This window comes from Typopeltis vanoorti, chromosome 14 (genome assembly GCF_054136105.1).
Source record: "Typopeltis vanoorti isolate ZY-2024b chromosome 14, IOZ_Tvanoo_1.0, whole genome shotgun sequence".
NCBI classification, from domain to species: domain Eukaryota; kingdom Metazoa; phylum Arthropoda; class Arachnida; order Uropygi; family Thelyphonidae; genus Typopeltis; species Typopeltis vanoorti.
Genome location: NC_143562.1, coordinates 87,365,715 through 87,389,188, shown reverse-complemented (window position 1 = coordinate 87,389,188; position 23,474 = coordinate 87,365,715). Strand labels below are relative to the sequence as shown.

At 34.7% G+C, this 23,474-nt stretch overlaps 1 protein-coding gene across 1 annotated transcript in view; it reads right to left on the bottom strand.

Moving 5' to 3' along the window:
• The window catches only part of LOC150099731 (death-associated protein kinase 1-like), a 504,639-nt gene that overhangs the window by 81,999 nt on the left and 399,166 nt on the right, over positions 1-23,474 (bottom strand). The window contains exons 20-22 of the mRNA XM_090403485.1: positions 14,915-15,122; positions 14,482-14,598; positions 5,687-5,881 (exon numbers count right to left, since the gene is read on the bottom strand). Of these exons, the coding sequence (XP_090259611.1) occupies positions 5,687-5,881; positions 14,482-14,598; positions 14,915-15,122 (520 nt within the window). The remainder of the gene's footprint in view (positions 1-5,686; positions 5,882-14,481; positions 14,599-14,914; positions 15,123-23,474) is intronic.

The window sequence follows — 23,474 nt, the reverse complement described above, 5'->3', positions numbered from 1 at the left end:
TGCTTCCACCTTAGTATCACCAACTCTGGGTCTGTATCCCACTGATGAGACCTCAATAAAGGTCGAAACTGGTCTGATAGTGGCCTTTCCCTTAATGCATAGCATTATACGTGGGCTGTTCAATAAGTAATAAGACTAATTTTACTGTGGCGAAATCACTCATCACAATATTAATTTCTGTGGAATAAAGAAATGTTGCTGTATGTATTAACAAAAGAGGTTGATAGATGGCGTATACAGGCTGATGTGCCAGAGTGTCACGTGACTAAACGCAAGTGCTCATTGGCGCGCCTACAAGGTGTGACCAGTCTTCGAAATGGAAGCATCCTTGGAACAGCGTTATGCGATTAAATTTTGTGTGCATTTGCAAAAATCGGCATCGGACACTTTTAACATGATATGCGAAGCTTTCCACAATGAAGCAATGTCGAAGGCAAGTGTTTTTCGCTGGCATAAAACTTTTAAGGAAGGAAGGCAAAATGTTGAAGATCTTGAATGTGAGGGAAGACCTTCAACGTTCATCACAGAGACAATGATCAACACAGCAGCGATTATTATCAAGCACGTCAAAAGGAAGCGTCCATTGCTGAAGAATGGCTTCTTATTGCACTACGATAATGCAAGGCCACATATTGCTGATTGTGTAGTGGACATTTTGCAGAAGAACAACACAGATATCCTACCACACCCTCCATACAGTCCTGATCTTTCACCGTGCGATTTCTGGCTGTTTCCTCAGCTCAAGAAACCACTAAGAGGCCGCCATTTCAAAAGCAACAAAGCATGTGTAAAAGCTGCAGAGGCGGTTTTGAAAGAACTCTCAAAAAACGGACTCTCACATAAGTGGATGCAACGTTGGGACAAATGCATTGCGTCTCACAGTTGTTACTTTGAAAAAGACCATGTAAATGATGACGATTAAAGGTAATCTGTTTTCTGTGTAAATATAGTCTTATTACTTATTGAACAGCCTACGTACATGTCTTCAAGGAGATATGCTTTGCATTATGGGAGATACTATGTTTGTATTCCCCTGAATAATGTTGCCTGAAGAAGTGTTACTGTGATTGTTTATGAGAATGACACCTTGAATGGAATCATTTTCACAGATTTTGGGGATCCTTCCAATCCTTTTAACTCCTTCCAGATAGAGAAGGGTGACATTTTCTAGATTGGATATTCACCTGTTGAATGTATAAATAAAAAAGAGGTATGTTTGTAGGTGATTCTGCTGTTTCTGTTTTCTTGTTGATGTTATTGATAAGCATGATGATGAAAAACTTATTCTCAAAAGGAGGAATAATTTGGCACAAGAGCTTTCCCCCACTTGCAACAGAGCTGCACACAGATGGCTATTATCCAAATAGCAATGACTGCATTTGGAAGAGGAATGCCAAGGATACTCTGGATAGTACTCACCACAGCAAGTCTTCAGTTCTGTCCGTGGACCATGGAGAAGGAGACTTATTGCAAAACTGTTGATCTCTGATGGCTAAACCTAATTTCAAACTAATCCTGACTGGGCTAGCCAGGCTTGCCAAGTCTTGTCAAAGCAGGGCCGAAAGCAGTGCAAAACTATCATGATCCTCCTTTCTAGAAGCCCACAGGTGCACGGTGTTGGATCCTAATGATAATGACCAGGAAAATGGGAAAAAAGACTCAGGAGAAGCAGAGCAAAGAATAAGGGAAGAAAAGAATAAATAGACAAAGATGAAAAATGAAAAGGGTGAGGTTTTCTCCACCACAAACAGGTGTCCCACATGGAAGGCTCACATCAAGCAACAAAATTCATCTCCTGCTTAAAAGCATTTGCAAGAATTCATGCCTATAGTGGGATTTGAATCCATGGCCTACTGGTTGGAGAATGGAAGCACTATCAGGTTAGCATTCATTACATTATTCATATAATGAATAATATGTTTGCTTCAAAAATATTTTTTGCTTATATTTATGTAGCCCAATAATTATAGAATATACCCATACATTTAAAAAAAATTTTTTGTTTAACAACACTGTTCCCAGGTGTATTTACTCTACAGACAGTTACACTACAGAATAAAATTCTCACCCAGTAAGTGAAATAAGTAGGATATTGAATTAATCCCAATTTGAAATAAAATTATTCATGCTATTGCATTTCATGTTTTAATTATAAATTAAAATATATATGAAAAAGGATACAAACAAAAGTATTTGTTTGTGTGGCCACAAGCAGTATGTCATTATATTTGCTCACAGCTCATTCCATCCCATCTTAACTTTCATTTTAGGTTCAATGGCCTGTCACAGCTAAGTAATTTGGCTTCTTAAAAACCACACTTACTGCTTATGACAGCACAGTTAATTTTATCTGCATCATCTGCTTATGCCTGTACATTGCCACCCATCACTATTGGAAACCAGCTAGCTCACATTCAGTTGAAAAGTGCTGACAAAGCATCTTGTTTTAGATGGCATTCAAACTCCGGTCTCTTTCCAACTGACAAGCATCATCGATTGACTGAACAACAAAAGCTCAGCTTACTGTATTTGTTGAATAAATGCCATATAAAAAGGCCTCTGTAGCTCAGTGGAAGTAGCGCTTGCGTCCTCTGCATTTGGCCGCTCGAAGTTAGACCTAGGTCAAGTCTACTTGAACCTAGGTCTAACTTCGAGGAACTTTTTCTAAGCCTATCTTTGACTGGTTCCCGAGTTAGTCGATCTCTGGCACAGGCAAGCAGGTATTTTTCTCCCTGAAATTTGTGTTTTTCGTCCTGTAAAATCAAGAAAATCGACCGTAGTGCTCACATTATTTCAGACAATAACATACCCTGCTATGGTTAGGCACAAAGAGATGGCAGCACTTGTTTACTGGTCTCTTCATCAGTAGCTGCCTATAATTAGTGATAGCATTGGGTCAGCTATCTCTCATTGGCTACTGGTGGAGGTTGAACTGCCCACTCAGGCTCCAAAAGCTAGATAGAGTACAAAGGCCTCGCTATTCCCTATTAGGGAAAATAAAAGGTGTTAGCTGATTTATTTTTATTTATATTATTATTATTATTTGTTATTATTTGACACCTCCAGGGAGTCCAAAGACTCATCAAGGGAAAATGTGCCAACAGCATCGAACGATTGAACCCCTTCCAACTACTACCACGCTCAAACTTGCTTAACTTAACCAATCGACCAACCTTTGCTTTTATGCCATAGTAATCACAAGTATAATTTTAATGCATGGTGACACTACATATTCAGATGGAATTTAGTTGCCATTCAGATCAACTGTGAAAAGTTCTTCAGAGTAAAAAAAGAAACCACAGGGAAAAAGAAGCATTTTTATTTGGAGGAAGTACAATATTATAACCGTCATGTTAGTCAACCCAAAATGATGGTGAATTAGCCCTATATTTGTACCTGAATTAAATGTGTAGAAAAGCATATAAAACTAGTTTCATATGTGGAGGGATGGAATTCAATTTGGATTAAATTGGGTACTGAATTATCCAAGATTGAATAAAATGGAATTCACTGTACTTATTTTACATGTGCAGTTGATTTTGAGTGATAAGTTAATGTAATTAGTGCCAAATGGGAGACCTGTTTAAACTGTTTTCTTTAGAGTGAAATAAGCCTCAGTAACAATACCTTTTGTTTAGACAGATTTAGGTTTATATCTCATCTAGGATGCAAAGAATCTTTGTAATTTTTTTTTTTTTAACTGAAGGTGAATTAGCCCTACAAAGATGACAGTTTTCCTTCCCTCCCCAGTAACTTGGGCTTTCCATCCCATAAAACAAACTGGCTAGAGAATACACACAATTTCCAGACAAAATACATTAAGACCAACAGTAATATATATTAGTTTAATAAGATAGTGATACCTTTTCTTGTAGATCTCAAATACATTATTTCATCATATGGTAATAATAACTAGAGTGAAATGATTGCTTGCTATAAGTTATCAAGAAGTTCTTGTTAAAATGCAGGCCAATATTTCTCATTCCAAACTAAACCTTAAATCTTGATTCACCCAAATAATTCCCATAATAAGTATGTTGATTTTTTTTCAACCAAAAAACTAATAAAATATACCTTATTTGCCGGTGTATAATTCTCTTTTTTTGTACACATTTTTTAGGAAAAAAACTTTATCACTGAATATTATAATGAATTTACAGTATTCTAAATATAAAGTAATAAGTAGGCCTACTTTCAACAAATACCTATTCAAGTATTCAGTTCTGCCTATTTTGCAGTTCCACTTCGTAGGTTATGTTTGCTGTGAGTTGCTTTTTTGAGATCCTCTTCCTGATTCCACCAAGTTCTTATCATTTTCTCAGTTGAGGGTGGCCCGAAATGCCTCTCTGCAGCCCTGTTTCCATGTTCTTTAGCATACGCAATCACACATAGCTTGTATGCAATATTGTAGCAATGCCGACGTTTTTCAGCCATAATTTGAAAAGAAATTTAGAGAACATTTAATGGCAGAAATTTATCACCATTCACAACAACCGCGACAACAATTGGAAAGTTTAAACGAACAGGAACACAGCTGTGATCGTCGATGACAATGTATGTGCATCCACTGAACTCTACGTAACTGGAATGCTCTCACACACTTCAAGGAAGCAAGAAAGAAATCACATAACTCGGAACAAAGAAAATTTCCAGAAATGAAAGTAATAAAAAACTGAGTATCAGTGTATAAGACGCACCTGTTTTTCACACCTATTTTCAAAAAAAAAAAAAAAAAAAAAAAAAAAAAAAAGGTGTGTCTTATATGCTGGCAAATGCGGTAACTAACACTGGGTTTATAGGTCATAATAATTATTTAATAAATCTACTAGTTTTGCTACTTAAGCTAATGGCTTTATCTGGGTTAGGATAAACACACAAATAAATATACAACAAGTATTAAATATGAATCATTACATAAATAAAAACACCAAATGTGTAGGAACCGTTACACAAAAGTACAAATAAAAACAGAAGCACAAAGAGTCAAAGCTGGCACATAGCCAGTCATCGTTCAGCAGGTGCACTCGATAGTTTGCAGAAAAATTAAAAGTCCAATGTGTTTAAAGATCTAATGAGTGACTTCCAAATGTTACACAAAAACCATCCTTTGGTTTCTGTTGAGAGTGCCTTGTGAGTGAATTACCAAGGAATGATTTTGTGTGACATTTGGAAGTCACTCATTAGATCTTTAAACACATCAGACTTTAATTTTTCTGCAAACTATTGGGCACACCTGCTGAACAATGACTGGCTATGTGTCAGCTTCCACGCTCCGCTTGCTTCTGTTTTACTTATACTTTTGTATAACAGTTCCTATACATTCAGTGTTTTTAATTATGCAATGATCATATTTAACATGTGTTGTATATTTATTTGTGTGTTTATCCTAATCCAGACGAAGCCACTAGCTTAGTTGGCGAAACTAGTAGATTTATTAAATAATTATTACAACCTATAAACACAGTGTTAGTTATTTTATTACAATTCCCATAATAATTGAAAACAGCAGATAGAATAGATTAATTAGCTATACTTTTTTGCACCATGTGATTTGTCACTAGTATGTAATATTTGAGAAAAATGGAGATGTCTATATAATTTTGCAACACAATGCACATACTGTGAGGAAATTATTTCTAATTAGGCATAATTCATTTAAAAACACCTCATATTATAATCTGCTTACCAAGTGGTTCTTGTGGTGTAATGCGTGATTGAAGAAATGACAACCAAAATACTACCTGCTGCAACTGGACTTCATAAGGGTCTTCAAGTGAAAACATTATGCCATGAAGACAGTGTGTATTGCCAACAAACTTGTCATACACAACATAGTAAGGCTCATGACCAGAAAATTCCCAGAGACTAATATCTCCGACACCTGCACAAAAAGATCCACATAATTAAATATATATATATTCCTCCTTAGTTGATATATATAGTACTTAAAAAATTAGTTAAAATTCAGCTAAAACTTACAAGAAACACACAAGAAAATAAACTTAACTAGCTTTGCAAAACAGTACTTCACTTCCTGTACAGGATGAAAGTATCTTCATTGACTTTTATATCAACATGAATGAACTTAATCTATTTCATTTAAACTATATAAAGTAGAGTAAGCTCTGTAATTTCTAGCAAGCCCATCAAAAGAAGTTTTGAAGAGGAGTCTTAATGTTTTTTCAGAAGTGATATTGTGAATATACTGAAAATCACATTGCATTTACTCGAACAATAAAATTCATCAGGGAAATGTCTTTAAATAAATTGTTTAGCAATCATTATTGTTCATTGGAAGGGGTGGGGAGCAACCATCTTAATTTTACTTTCTTTGAAGACAACTGAAAATTTGGAAACTGAATTTTTTAGTTGAAACTATTCTCTTTAAATTTTATCAGCTATATAACATAGGGTCATTTGTTAGATAAACCAAATAAAGACTGATGAACTTTTGGTAGAAAAATTATATTGTGTAAAACATAATAATGTTTTATGGTATAAACAACACTAAAAGAGGGAAAAATATATTTATTAAATTCACTAATATTTTGCTGGTTTTCTAACGAGCATTATCAAAGCACAATTATAACTGTGATAGGCACACAGCACTAAACTATGTAATTGAGGAAAACAATTCAAATTGTAAATGACAACAGAACTAATGTCCTAGCATGGCACCCTCTGTGAATCAGATAACCATAAAGTTACTTTAGAGAAATCAGGTCTTGAAATGATAGTCTCCCAGATCTTTGGTAAATTAATGCAACCATACTTGTTGAACCCGTGAACATACACAGGGATACAGCCAGGAATACTTCAAGGCATAGGGGTGACCATTCTATCCTCATATTATTCTATCGTATTTCGTTTGCAAAATCCAAGCATGTTTGGAGGGTTGTGGGCCGCCTTAAAGGCCTGTTAAAACCATTGAGACAGATAGATAGATACTTGTTGGGGTTAGGAGAGTGCTTCATAATTGATGCTAATTCTAAAAATAGTCTCTCAGACCTATAGTGACTTTTATATAATAAAGATGTTTTCCTCCATCTGATCCTATGTGAAGGAGTATCCAGAGCATGGTCTGTAAATCCCAACTTGTCATGCAGATGATCATGGATGTAATTTGTGCATTCTTCAAGGTAGATGTTAACTAAAATACCAGTCTATCCAATGTAAGCCAAACTGCAAGGCATAGGAAACTTTATACACTCCGGGATGTTCAATAGGATGTAGCTGATCTTTAGGCTACTGTATGAAGGTGGCAAGCTGAATGAGAGGTTTGAAAGTTGCATGGAGATCGAGCAGTAGATTTTTAACTGCGCTACTAAGGCAAGTTTTTGTGCTGGTTATACATGCTCTAATTTATGCAATACAGCAGATGAAAATTAAACTCATCAAGAAATTACATTCTTGTTTAATCGTTTATCAAAGCATAAGCAAACAAAGTTTGCATGTGAAGTATCTTCCCAAATAGGTTATTTGTATATAGAGGCTGATAAAATGCATGTTCTACTGTTTCCAATTGGTAACAGATGTCAGAGATTGGATTTTATTATAATTTTTAATTCATATGTCTACTCATGGTATTTCCTTATTAAAACATAGAGGCTGATAATTTCTCAGCCTGTTATACATTTGCATTGTTTCATGTTATACACGAAACAATGCAAATTCATAATGAGGAGCCATTATATTAATAATTAACTGTATTATTAATTAAAACTTTAATGATGAGTAATTAAAATAAGCCTCTCCCTATCTTTGATATAGACAGGCAGTTGTTCTGATTCAAGTTCAAAAGATGAAGTATGGCTTTGCCGCTTTCTTTAAAGAGACATTTGAATTTTTAGTAACAATGATGGAGTAAGCATGTTTCAGACAATAGAATATTGTGGTCTGTATCTGTTCCATGTTTTGAAAGGCCTGATTTCTTGAATTTCCTACTGATGATATAAGACTGGTGTTCTTGTATTTTTTTTTATTCCACTAAATGTCCAGTTTGTCCACAACAAAGTTGATAGTCAATACCATCAAATGGAGGTACCTTAACATTTGAGATCCAATCTCTGACATCTGTTACCAATTGAAAACAGTAAAACATGCATTCTACAGCTGCCCTCTTGCCCTGTGTATTTAGAACAGATTTGTTGGGCATTCCATTACAACAGAACAGGTTATTTTTTTACAGTACCCACCATCTGTCAGAATGGGAAGAGAAATTTTATTTTTATAATTAATGAATTAAAATACCATTTATGGAAAGTTAGAAAGAAGCATGGATTTGATAACCAGCAATATAACATTCATATATAAAATGTCAGAGGAGTAGGTGAAATCAATATTAGTGACATTATACAAGAAAGGAAATAAGCTAGAATGTAAAAATTATAGAACAATTGCCTTGACAAGTCACTTTGGTCAAGTGATGATGATCATATTGACAGAAAGATTGAGAACACAATTGGAAGCATTCCTTGCAGATGAGCAAGCAGGATTTAGGCAGGATAGAACTACAATTCAACAGATTTTGACAATGAGGTTAACAGCAGAGAAAGTTAGGAGAAAAACCAAAAACATATATACTTGATTTGTTGATTTTCAGAAAGCATTTGACAGTATTGACCAGAAAGTGACATTAGCAGTTCTGGAATCCTATAGAATTGATAAAAAACTAATAGTTATATTAAAAGATGTTTATCAGAATGCAGTTACAGCAGTTAGAATAGGTGATGATTAAAACAAGCAGAGGTACTAGACAGGGGGATCCAATATCATCAAGCATTTTTATTGCACATTTAGAAAGAGCAATGGACAACTGAAGGAAGATGCCAAAGGAATATCTGTACACGGAATGAGAATTAACAATCTGAGATTTGCAGATGACATTGTAATTATTGAAGAAGACAAAAGAGAACTACAAAAAAACACTGAAACTGTTAAATGAGGAAAGGAAGAGATTTGGACTTGTTATGAACTTGGAAAAACAAAGACAATGGTATTTGGTGAGAAGAACATGAAACAAAAGATACAACTGGATGGAATTGATATTGAAAATGTAGAACAATTCACATATTTGGGAAGTAAACTGATATATGACTTGGACTGTAAAAAAGAAATAAAGATCAGGATTGCAAAGGGAAGAACAAATCTGAAGGCCATGGACAACATCTGGAAAAGTAAAGTGATCAGCCTGCAAACAAAACTAAGAGTGCTGGAAACATGCGTCTTCAGCAGTGTACTGTATGGATCTGAAACATGGGTAATAAATAAGGAATCAAGAAAAAGAATTATGGCATTTGAAAGAACTTGTTACAGGAAGATTCTAAGAATAGGGTGGGTACAGAAAATCACCAATGAAGAGCTCTATCGAGAGATACAACCAAAAAAGAAATGCAGAAGATTATAAAATGGAAGCTGCAATTATTTGGACACATCTGTAGAATGAGTGAGGACCGGAAGATAAAGACATTTATGTTTGGTATTTTGGATGGTTTAAACAGAAGAGGTACACCATACAGAGAATGGATAAACGATATAAAAAATTAGGTGTGGAATGGGTCTACAAAAACTGCGCCACTGTGCACTGGACAAAAAAAGGTGGAAGAAGATAGTGAAGCAGGCATTGGACATCAACGGACAGTGAGCCCATGGTTCGTGATGATGATGATGATGATGAATATAACATCCAAATGCTTTATAATATTGTACTGTGGAAATTTTATTATTTAGTCAGACAATTTTTATACTTAGAAGCATTCTAGGAGATATTAAATTTTTGGCTAGGTGGTGTAGACCACCCACATTATATAATATTCACCAGGAAGAGATAAAATTCTGTCTATTTCTGCTATAAGAGGTTTTTTATATAGTTCCATCATCTTAATAGTTCCTTTAATAGAGGTTTTTTAAATAGTTCCATCATCATCATCTTGTAAGTCAACTGTAGGGATGACTGGAGGGCAATCCCAGGCTGAGAAGGCCAACTCCAGGCTGCTAACTCAGATAAGGCTCACCACCTGGGTAACAGTCATCTTTAGTTTCAATTGGTCTTTTGGTCATTCATCTATATGAGATTAGTGAAAAAGGAAAACTGATAGCCTTTGGCTATATGATGATATAAAGAAGCTGTACCTTTTCTCTCTCTCATACTATTTATCTATTTGTCTTTTCTTTCTTGTAATACTACCAGGCTCTCTTGCACCCCTATACTAACTACTCTAGGCCTATGATGAGCACCCTTTACTTTTTGACCTCAATAAAAGTCAAAACCGGTCTGGTAGTGACCCTTCCCATAATGCACAGCATTATACATGTCCCCAAGGATATGTGCTTTGCATTATGGGATACTAAGGCAAGTGATGTGAAGTCATTAGCCTCTATATATGAGTTGCCTAGTCCTGAAAATAGTTCAGGTGCAAACTTCGTTTGCTTACTTGGATAAAGGATTAAATCAAGAATATAATTTCTTGGCATCTTTAATTTATAATATAACCAAGTGGAAAAACTTCCAAGAAACACTTCTGCCACACACAGCGTTATTTCTGATAAAGTAAAGAGAATTACGAGATAAAAGAAAATGAAGATGGTGACAACACAGACTTTCATAGCAAAGAAAGGCTGGTTTGCTAATTTCAAGCAGCAAACTCAAATTTATAACATAAAAATAACAGGCAAGGCTAATGAAAAAAGGAAAACTGCTACAACTCTTTAGATATTCACATAGTCCTGTGATTGGAAAAAACAAACCAACAAAAAAAACAGGTATTCTCATTGTAGGTTGACAAGTTAAATGAAAGAAAAGTCACACAGTGTTATTTGTGATAAATTGAAGAGAATTAAGAGATTAAAAAAAAGAGGAAAGGAAAATGGTGACAATAAGACTTTTATAGCAAGAAAAGGCTTGTTTGCTCATTTCAAGCAGCAAGCTCAAATTTATAACATAAAAATAACAGTCAAGGTTGCCAGTACTGATATGTATGAGGGCTGTTCAATAAGTAATAAGACTAATTTTACTGTCACGAAACCATTCACATCACAATCACTCCTAAACAAAAACAGGCTAAAATAGCCGTTAATTATATTAATAGTGTTTAAGAGGAGTAGCATGGGAATTTCCCAGAAATTATACTTAATTTTTATTGTGTTTGTAACCATAAAACCCTTCAACCATTGGCTCTCTACTCATACCACCCTCTTCTCCCCCGTGATACAAAATACACTTTAATTATAAGATCGTTTTAGCACTCGCTCCAAACACTAGGCTATGTCATGGGCTCACGTCATACTTTTGACGATTGTATAACCTTCACAAAAGCAAACTACCAAAAAACCATCCTCACATACATCGTGCAAAAAATGCACATATCATTCCTCAAGCACTGCCTACATCACAACGTCACGCCAAACTTTGCCACTGTATGTGGTAACCGCTCCATTCCCAGGAACAAAAAAATTTGCTATCGAGCTTCACGAGCACTCATCAAGCAGGCCATACACGACAGATTCAGAAAGAAAAATCAAGCTTATTCTTACATCCACGATACTAAACGTAGACTGAAAACCTTAATGTCCCCTAAAGAGTGGGCTGGCTTCTCTGAAATCACCCAAACACACATCAACGACTACGCGATGTTAACTGAAGCTCGACACACAAAAAAATGGTATGCCTTAACAGGCACAAAATACATTACACATACTGTTCCCTATCTTTCTGACACCTCCGCCTCACGACCCACACTTGACAACTCCATCAACTATCATACCACGTTCTCACACCGGATGAGATCATCATCCTAAACAAAGGTCTTAACTTCGCAATATCCCCTAAATTCGTACCGAAAAAAGACATCATCATCGAAATCCAAGCGAAACTTGAAAATGACCCAAACAGAGACACAATATTCCAAAAGATAAACAACATTAAGGACACTCCTAAACAAAAACAGGCTAAAATAGCCGTTAATTATACAAAAAAGGTTGATAGATAGCGTATACGAGCTGATGTGCCAGAGTGTCATGTGACTAAACGCAAGCTTGTTTTCGGCGTGCCTATGAGCCGTGACCAGTCGTCGAAATGGAAGCATCCTTGGAACAGCTTTATGCGATTAAATTTTGTGTGCATTTGCAAAAATTGGCATCGGACACTTTTAACATGATATGCGAAGCTTTCCACGATGAAGCAATGTCGAGGGAAAGTGTTTTTCGCTGGCATAAAACTTTTAAGGAAGGAAGGCAAAATGGGGAAGATCTTGAACGTGAGGGAAGACCTTCAACATCCATCACAGAGACAATGATCAACACAGCAGTGATTATCATCAAGGAGGATCGCAGAATTACAGTACGCTAGCTGCATGTTGTCCTGAATATTTCTGTGGGAAGTGTTCACTCAATCATGGTTGAACATTTGGGACTGAAACGTGTTTACGCCCGATGGATTCCCAAACTCTTAACACCGGAGCAAATGCAGCATCAAGTGGATGTGTGTGCAGAATGGCAAGAAAGACTGGAACAAGAAGGTGACAACTTCTTAAAACGCATCATTACAGCAGATGAAGCTTGGTTGTATCACTATGACCCTACAATGAAACAACAAAGCAGTGAATGGAAGCATCCGTCTTCGCCTACCCCCAAGAAAGCAAAAACTGTAAAATCGTCTGGTAAAGTTATGACCATAATGTTTTTTGACTACGAAGGCATTGTTTACCAACACGCTGTAGAACCCGGGAATACCGTAAATGGCTCATACTATGCGGATGTTTTACGGACAATGGTACAGCACGTCAAAAGGAAGCGTCCATTGCTGAAGAATGGCTTCTTATTGCACCACGATAATGCAAGGCCACATATTGCTGGTTGTGTAGTGGAACTCTCATGAAAGAACTCTCAAAAAACGGACTTTCACATGTGTTTAAGAAGTGGATGTAACGTTGGGACAAATGCATCGCATCTCACGGTAGTTACTTCGAAAAAGACCATGTAAATGATGATGATTAAAGGTAATCTGTTTTCTGTATAAATATAGTCTTATAACTTATTGAACAGCCTCCGTATAAGAGCAATGGCATATCTTGAGCTTCAGTGGAACTTTGTCGGAAGATTTTGATGTCAAGAACTTTTAGTTCTTGTGATGAGAAACACATTTCTGGACTTAAACTAGCCAAGAACTATTAATTCTTCTTCTTCTTCTTCTCAGTAAATGTATCAACAACTGTAAAATTGAAGTAAATGGTCATCTATTACTCTAAAATGTCAAGGGTGATGAAGAGGCTCAATTAAAGCAAACATGTAAATTATTTGAACTTCAAACAGAAGGACTTGGGTGACACAAGATGTCTTTACAGAATGGTGTGCAGATCGTTTTTGTCCAACTGTGCATCATTACTGTGCTGAAAATAATTATCTAAGGAGGGCACTGTTGTTGGATAACACTCCTGGGTATCCACAAAACATTGGAGAGATAAGGATGACTGTGAAAATAAAAGTTAAATTTCTGCAGCCCAAATACTACCTCCTTTTTTTTTTAAAAAAAATAAAAACAATGGATTAGGGCATCTGAGCAAATTTAAAATTTGTCATGATGTTGATGCTCCTGAAAAGGAGCAACAACATAGATGCTGCTTGGAAAGAAGTCACATCAACTTGCATGAATGGAGTATATACATGATTTCAGGGGATTTGAGGAAGTGCTGCTACAGATTGCAAATAAAGTTGCTGAAGTTGTTCAGGAGACAGGGCTTGACAACATTGAGCCTGATAATGTGGTTGAGTTGGTACCATTTTCAGTTTCTTACATAGCAAACTAGATGATTGGGCTGCACAGCTGACTAATGAACAGCAAGAACAAGAAGTTCATTTTACGATCTACAAGACCCATCACTTGCAACAATTCTAGTTGAGACTGAGATACCTGCAGACGTCAGGTGGCATTGATTCTGATTGGGAATGAAGCTATTCAATTACAAGAGGAGTCAATATACTGTTGCAATGTTGCTACCATGTTTTACAGAACAAAAGGAGTCAACAAATGCAAACAGCCCCTTCCTTTCTTATTTTGAAAAGAAATCTGGAGCCTCCAATGGATCCAAAAATGGAAGAAAATAAGCCAGTCGATCTTCAACCAGGTCCTTCTCATCATCAATAATGCCTACCTAGTTACTGTATATTATACAGTAACTAGGTAGGCATGAATGACAAAAAAATTTGATTTTCATGCATATATATATATATAAAATGTTTAAAATATTGAAATTTTTGTATTATTGTATGAAAGTCTCAATTTTCATATATCTGGACTGTATCTCAGTGAAATATGTTATAATTTGGTTTCCTTTATGCTAGCATCTACAGGAACCTAACTCTGGCATAAATCAAAGGCCTACTGCATTAGTATTAAAATATTTATTTTAATACTAATACTTTGTAAAATATCTTTGATCATCATAAGGTTTAAAAATAAAATAAAAAAGTATTTTATTTAATTACCAGAGATAGTAACTTGGTGAATATCAATGCCTCTTGTATAGCTTTCATAGTTGGTTTCAAATGACAAAGAAAGATCATCATTACTTGTTTCAGAACCAGATCGGGAAGTCTGCATACCTATTAAAAATTAAATATGCACATATTTAATATCATTTTCATTATTTTTTCTACAAGCAAGTTATTCAATTTAATTTTTTTACTACCAAAAAACTTATTCTATCACAGGCCACTTCTTGTCGAATCACTTGCAATGAAAATTGTTTTTTTGAGATAACTTAGCATATTTATTTATGCTAAATAATCTAGTTATAAAATGCTAAAATTTTTCTGAATGAATTTCCAAAAAAAAAAAATAATAATAATAAATACAAGGAAAGAGCATGAATGCAGCTAAACAAAAGTGGGAAGACTCTTTTCGCAAAAGTGTTATTACTAAGTTTTGATCTTCCAGTAGTACTTGACACTGATGATGCAGAAGATGATTTTGACCTTCGGAACCAACTACTAAAATATCCACACTTCAGCGAATCCAATAATGTGGTTTTACCAACACCGCTATGTCCAAACACTGCCAGTTTAATTCTTGAAATAGGTTGGGTTGAGGAAATCAGATGTGTTATGTATTCTTCTCGAAGCTGCTCCTAATATAAAAAATAAAAAAAAATATACATGGCTTCTAAATTAAAGTCAATAAATACAAAGCAATATTTTTCCAATATATATACTATTTTATACCACTTTACCTAAGCAAATGTCTACTGAAAATTGGAATTTCAACTTCTACTCAAAAAACAATCTAAACATTTGGGGATGGAGATGAAAGAATTACATTACAATGTGAAATATACTATCACTGTATTAATTATGTACTCAGCTTTGGTGTCAGACTTCGAAAGTGCTACACAAATGACAAATTCTATATAAATTTATGAAATTTATATAACATTCCATAACATTCAAGGGCAAGTGGTGGAGCAGGAATAACTGGATTGTTCTTAAGGTGGATAATCTGTTTCGTGGAAGGAAGAAAATCTAAGTTTGTAATTTACAAATTAAAAACCTAATAAATGCAGTAATGACTTTCACTCCCTGTTGCATTCTTGTTATATTTCTTTATACATTCATAAAGTTTCATAAAAGTCCTTAAAAAGTTTAGTAAAGAAATTTTAACAGCAGAGCCAAATATGATTTCTATCAAAATCTTATGAAAAAAAAAAAAAAGACCCTTCATAATCAGTTGGCTTAGGAAAATGAATTACTGTTTTATTTGAAATTTCAATGCATACTATTTAATCAAATAGTAAAGCTATAATTCTGCAACTTCTATTTTTATTTCAGCGACTAAGAATATTTACATTTACACTATTCAGTTAGAAAATTCAAAAATATTTCTGAAGCTTCTATCTTATAAGCCAATAAAAGTTGGCTTATAAGACAGAACCTTTGTAAATTACCACGCTCATATGTACTTCTATCCCAGAAATTTCCAAAATGATATGTGTATTTTATCTTATAACAAAAATCATTTTTAAACCTATTTCTTTTTTGTAGGTTATTTTGATACAATATTCTTAAAAAAAAGCTTCAGTTGCATCAACTAATAGAAGCCAAATTTTAAATTTATATTTGATGAGAGCATGCAACTAAACTGAAAGAACTACAAGGTTAATACTCTTAAAATGTGATACACTTACCATTGTTATTTTAACATTTTTATTTCTAATTTGTTACTGTGATGTATAATTGTTATGTGGTTTGTCTCCTCCCTACTCCCAGATCCATCCCTGACAATCCATTTAACAATCAATAAATGATGACAACATCGATTAAAGCAATTTTGAAGGTGATCTCTTTCGGGCTAACACTGTAATAGCATATTTTATTTTAATTCTCACTCATTATTTGGTTGAAGATTATTTGATTTTCATAGATAGAACCTGTTTTGTAGAATGTGCTGTATTTATTTACTGATTACTCTTTGCTGCAGGCAGAGATTAATTAAGTCTGATTTCAAAGTTATTTGCTCACTCAAGGTCTTCTTGCGATGCACTACCATTATCAAAATATGTATGTACCTGCCCACACATGGTATCCTGTGGGAGCAATATTTTTCTAAAATTATTATATATATATATATATATATATATATTTTTCTTCTGCTGGCCAGGTTGGCTAAGTAGAAAGCACCTCTCTCTCTCTCTCTCTAAAAAGTTCCATGTATGGTCTTTAAAAGAGAATTTATTATTATCTCCAACTGGCAAAAGTGATCATGCAGTTTTTTTAACCTGCATATAACTCTTAGTCCACCCAGAATACTAATATATCACTAGCTATAAAACCTTTTATGTGTGAGATTCACATAAAAATATATCTAAATACTACTTTTTAATTCATTCCTAGTGCTGTGTCACTCCATTAAACCTTTAACACTGGATTATCATAGGTACTTTAACAATATACATTCTTTTTGTTTTGTGTCTTCACTGAGTGTCTATGTAGTTTTCTGTTCCAGAAATTTTGATATGAATCCATATCAGTAAAATTATGAAGACTACAACCATGTTAGGAATAATTACTTTAAATTTCCCAATATTTGACATGAATAATTTCAGTAAAAAAAAACATTTTTTTACATATGAGATATCACTTAAGAGTTTATAGATAAAACATTTATACATAATGGTATAAATTGTCAAATTCAACTGAATAATTCAACATACACAGATTACAGTCAGGAACACTTAAGAAACAGTCCCTCCCAGCCATAAGCCAGATTCATCAGCTATGACGGTCCTGAGCCCAGATAAAATAGGGGGGGGGGGAATTGAGGTGGTGCCTTACTGCCCCATAAAAGGGACTCACAGCCATTGTATCATCATACAAAATAAAATAAAATCATTACCAATTATTTCAACTATGGAAAAACAGACAGAAGAAGAAAGCATTTCCATGCTTTCTTAGCAAAAGTGATCATGCAGTTTTAACCTGAAAGGTGATAATTCATGTGAGACAGAGCTTGATTAAGAAGAGGCATATGTAAAACTAGAAGGCTATTTTTATTAATTACAATTATACTTTCTTGTATTTTATTTTTTTAAATAATTGGAAAACCCTGCTTTAGAGATAAACAAGATGGAACTTTTTCAAGCCACTTCAGGCCTCCATAAACAATGAACAAATAATGTATTCCAAAGCCAAGGTAAAAAGTACTGGAGCAAGATTATTACCTTATTTTAATCCTTGAGTTATTGGAAAGGGATCTTTAAATCATTTTTTATTTGAATTCTGTCAATCATTTTGTATTTTATCCTATGCTTTTGAATTTTCCATTGTTAACCTTGTTACTAGCTTATTTGGTAAGTGAATCATAGTCTTATATAATTTTCCTCTAATTAATACTGTTATATGCTTGTTGGCAATCAACAAAAATCTAATGAATATTTATATCAAATTCACAAAATTTCTCTAATAATTAACTATATGTATCTGATCAATAGTGGGTTTGCCTTCCCTGAAACCTCCTTGATAGGCACCAATTATCTTCTCCATAAATAAGTTTTTAATATGGTCTTCAAAATAGAGGTAAATACTTTTTGTATGCTGTACATAACAGAAATAACTTTATAATTTCCACAAACTGTTTTGTCATTCTTTTTATGTATTGGACAGACCCGATTTTTTCTCCATTCCTCTGGCATTTGCTCCTTCTATCCAGATGGTTAAAACAAATTCATATAATTTGTCTTCTAGTTTCTCCCCAAGCTGGACATCCATTATATAATGGATTCTGAATACCGCTTCAGTAACTCTGCAGGGATTGGGTTTTATCTATTCCTGGGGATTTGCTATTCTCGAACGAGTGTATTATATGGTTAAGTTCTTGCCTTAATGGTAGCTCTACAGAATCATCTTCTTCAATAGTTGGTATATAATTTTGAGTTCCAGAGATAATGTTCTTATTCAGCAATTCAAGATTCAAATTTCTAACAAAGTAATTTCTTTGTTTGTTAAGGTTTCCTTGTTCATCTCTGCATATATCTAGAGACAAGGCTTATATTTTTCTTTAATTTGCTTAATTATATTATAAGCTCATCTAAGATTGACCTTGTTCTTCATTTCTTAGCATCATGCATTTCATTAAAGGCTTTCTTTTCTTCTTTATTTATTACTGCTTGAGCACATTCTTCATTAAACCAATCTCTTTTCCTTTTGCTTGTTTTCATATCACACAGTTTCTTCTGCAGTATTCAGAATCCATTATATAATGGATGTCCAGCTTCTTTCTATATCTCGTTCTATTTTCAGCTGCTATTTTTTCTTGAATTTTGTTCTGGAAATAGGTTTTAAATTCAATTTCTTTCAGATTCTGAAAATTAAAATTTAGTGCTCTTTACTTTCTTTCTTGTTTCTTCTCTGTGATTCTGCACTTATATATTTCATTTTGATCAGATAATGATCTGAATCACAGTAAGCTCCACTATGACTATAATACTTGATGTTGGAAGTTTATTTTGCACTTGGTTAGACTATAATAAATTTAGTTTAATCCTTTATCCAAGTGTAAGCAAACAAAGTTTGCACCTGAAAATATCTTCAGGACTGAGGTAAGGTGGTACATCCCTTGGCAACTCGCAGCAAAGGTGGGCCAAGCTTTCATCATTCCTTGTCTCAGTATCGCCATAATACTTTGCCTCTCCATAATATTCATCTTTGCATTATGGAGATACTTTACTACAATATACAATACTCTGCATGTCCATTATCTCCATAATGCTTTGCATTATGAGAGATAATGAGACAAGGATTGATGAGAACTTGGTCCACCTTTGCTAAGAGTTGCCAAATGTACCACTTTACCTCAGTCCTGAAGATATTTTCAGACGCAAACTTTGTTTGCTTACACTTGGATAAAGGATTACACTAAATTTATAATAGTCCAACCAAGTGCAAAATAAACTTCCAACATCTTTCTCTAAATCCAGAGTAATTTAATAATAAGGTGGTACACCGGTTGGCAACTCGTATAGGTAAACATGACCTCTGTATTGCTTCTGCTTTAGTATCACCACTCTGGGTCTGCCTCCTACTGACGAGATCTCAATAAAGGTCGAAACCAGTCTAGGTAGAGCCAATGCTGAGAAGTTCTTCTGGGTGATGGGGTGAGCCTGTCACTGAGTGGAACAACGCTGAGATGGGCAATCTTTCGGGAGCACATAATTTTTAGAGCCTGCTTCACAAATACAACGGTCAAAACCAGTCTGGTAGTGGCCCTTCCCTTAATGCATAGCAGTATACATGTCTGCAAGGAGATGTGCTTTGCATTATGCGAGATACTGAGACAAGGAGTGATGAGAGCTCGGTCCACCTTTGCTGTGAGTTGCCAAGGGATGTACCACCTTACCTCAGTCCTGAAGATATTTTCAGGTGCAAACTTTGTTTGCTTATAGTTGGATAAAGGATTAAACTAAATTTATTATAATACTTGATGCTGATCTTTTCTCTCTTCTTTTATCTATAAGTATATGATCAATCAGATTAAATGTTGTACATCTGGGGATATCCATGTCCTTTTATTGATGTCTTTATGAAGAAAGCACATAAAAGATATAACCATATTTTTATTATAGCAAAATCTATCTGTTTCTTTACATATCATTAGGGCACATATGACAACTTGTGTTTTCCAACTGAAGGAATATAAAGACTTAATTAGAAACAGATATAATTCTGGATTCCATAATTATAATTTAAAAATTTAAATTAAAATTTAAAAATTAACAAATTAAAAAATATAAACATAGATGGATGGAACACGTTCAAAGAATGAAAACAGAAAGATTACCAAAACAAGCCTTAAAGTACAAGCCATTAGGAAAAAGAAAACCAGGACGTCCTCTTAAACAATTCAACGATGACTTCTAAGGCCGGAACAGGCCATACTAGGCCTAAATCCTTGATACATATGATGATGATGATGATGATTATAATTTGAAATATTAACTTTTAGATGTGAATGTATATGAGAAACTAACTTACTTGTTTTTCTTAGTGTATGAGTATGCTGTTTTTAAATAACCACCTTCACAATAATGCACCTGTGTAGTTTCATGACTGAAACAGAAAGAAACCAAAAGACATGTTGGCACATGTGCAAATAAAGAGAGCATAGTACTCTAGGAAGAATATATGCAAGTTTGTTTTTGTAAGGTTTGCTTTTCTTTGAAGTATTTCATACAGAAAAATGGGATTTTTTAAGGAATTAAAAAAAAAAATAGAAGTTGAGGATGAATCTTTTATGTTATGATAATCAGAGAATAAACTGGGAATAGAGAGTAAACAAAATAATGGATTATATATTTGTCTCATTCATTTCGAATAGATTCATTCTGCAATATCAGCTGCAGGAGAATAGCTTCATCTGCATTAACAGATATGCAAAAAAAAATTACAATGAAATGATTTGGTTAATTAATTATTTTTAAATGATAAACAAACTGGTCGATCAGCACAAATTCATCTCGAAAAAAATCAGGAATGCATTTCTCTTAATGAACTCAACAAATCCAGTTTAGCAAACCACACTTTATCTACAAAACACAGAATTCAGTGGAATAAAACCAAAGTCTTACATAAAAGTTACTTTCTTCTAGAAAAACTCTACAAAGAAAGCTGAACAAAAATGACTACCTAAAACTTTTTCACTTTTGGGAAGTCATATTAACCAATACTCACCATTCCATAATCGTAATTACATTTTGCTTAAGGGTCAAAGCTGTATAACTGAGAGGAGACCTCCACATAGCCTTTAAAGGAATGCGGAGAACCGACCAGGGCTTCTGACCTAATGTCCAATCCTCACCTTCTCGTGGTGCACCCTGTTGGGTATCTACTTGGATACTGAACGGACGAGGATGGGCTGGCAATTTGGGATTTAGCCGACCAAATTGTATTCTTATTGGTTAAACCAAAATATAGAATGATGGTACAACATGACAAAATTTCATGCCGCCTGGGGCGTCGCCCGGTTAAACAAGGCCCCCGTTGTTTTTGCCAGGGAACCAGGGCGAACAGCGAAAAGTCAGCTACTGGAACAAATCTGAAAATAAACCCCAACTCAACATCACCAGAGTTAAAGATCGGTACTATCAACGTAAGAAGCCTGAATGGCAAAGAAATGGAGCTAGTTGAGGAATTAGATAAGTACCAGATCGACAGGGGTGACTGAAACAAAAAAAGACCAAAACTGGTGAGATCTTTCTGAGCAATAAATACAAAATGTTATATTCAGGCAATGACAATCAAGGAAAAGAAGGAGTAGCCATAGTATTCAACACAAAATACGAGGCTAATCTTCTTGAATGGCAGTCAGTCTCAAGTAGAGTAATGTGGGCAAATATAAGAATGGGGAACTGGACAATGAGACTTATTTGTGCCTATGGTCCCACAGAAGGTTCTACTAAGGTAGAAGTGGAGGAATTTTTTGAGGCTTTAGAAAAAGCAACTGACACAATGAAAAATGAAAAGTTGGTCCTTGTTGGGGATCTAAATAGCAGAGTAGGAAATGATTGTGAGACATACAAAAATATTTTGGGAAAATTTGGAGAAAAGAGCAAAGCTAATAATAATGGCAAATATCTGTTGGATTTCTGCTCAGGACATGGACTGGTTATTACTAACACCATGTTCCAACATAAAAATGTGCACAAATTCACATGGAGAGAAGAAGCAAGGAATAAGAAAAGTCTCATTGACTATGTTATTGTTGATAGTGATGTTTTCTCCCTGGTGCAGGACACCAGAGTGTACAGAGGATTTGAAATTGGAAGTGATCACTATTTAGTCTTGAGCAGGATAAAATTAAATTTCATATTGAAAAGAAGAACATGTAAGAAAGTTTTAAAGCGAATAAAAGTTGAGCAGCTCTCAGATGTGAACTGTAGGCTAAAATACACAAAGATTATTGAAGAAAAAATGAAAGAGTTTGAGAACAGGAATCAAAGCTTGGAGATTCAGTGGCAAATTCTGAAGAAAACATTGATTGATTCTGCCAGAGAGGCATGTGGTGAGGTTATCTGTAAGGATAAAAAAATCAGAACTCCCTGGTGGACACAGGAAGTTAAAGAGGGCAGTGAAGGAAAAGAAGAAAGCATACCAAAAGTTCCTGTCAAATAAGTCAGCTTGTGCTCTTAGAGAATATAGAGATAAATGCAAAAATGCTAAACACTGTGTAAAACTAGCTAAACAAAAGTTATGGGAGGACTTTGGCAAGAATATAGAAAATAAATATCAAGAAGGTGGCAAAATATTCTGGAGGTTGTTGAAGAAGCTTAGGAATGGAGGAAAGAGTGCTGTAAAAGGAATTAGAGATGATAAAGGTGACATGAAAACGGGAGAAAAAGATATCCTTGAAGTATGGAGTAATTACTTTGAAAAACTGCTAAATGAAACAAGCAGTGATGACAGCACAGTGGTAAAAAACACTGACCAGGCATGCAGTCAGAAATACATATCCATACTAGAAGTAGAAAAAGCCATCAAAGGCTTGTAATGTGGAAAGGCAGCAGGAGTAGATGATATTCGACCAGAAATGCTGAAGTATGGTGGTATAAGAGTCTTACAGTGGCTGCACTGCATAATTCAGAAAGCCTGGACAGAGGGACGAATTCCCGATGACTTCAGTAGAGCTCTCATAGTACCCATATATAAAAAGGGAAATAAAACTGCATGTGAGAATTACAGAGGTATTTCCCTACTGAGTGTTCCTGGCAAGATCTATGCAAGTATACTTGAGAAACGGTTGAGAAGAATTGTGGAAGAAAAGCTTGGTGAAGAACAAGCAGGATTCAGGCCAAATAGAGGCTGTCAGGATCAGATCTTCACTTTACGACAAATAGTCGAGAAAGCATGGGAATATAACAAAGATCTGTATTTAAGTTTTGTCGATCTGGAAAAGGCATATGACAAGGTGCCAAGAGAGAAGCTATTCAATACGC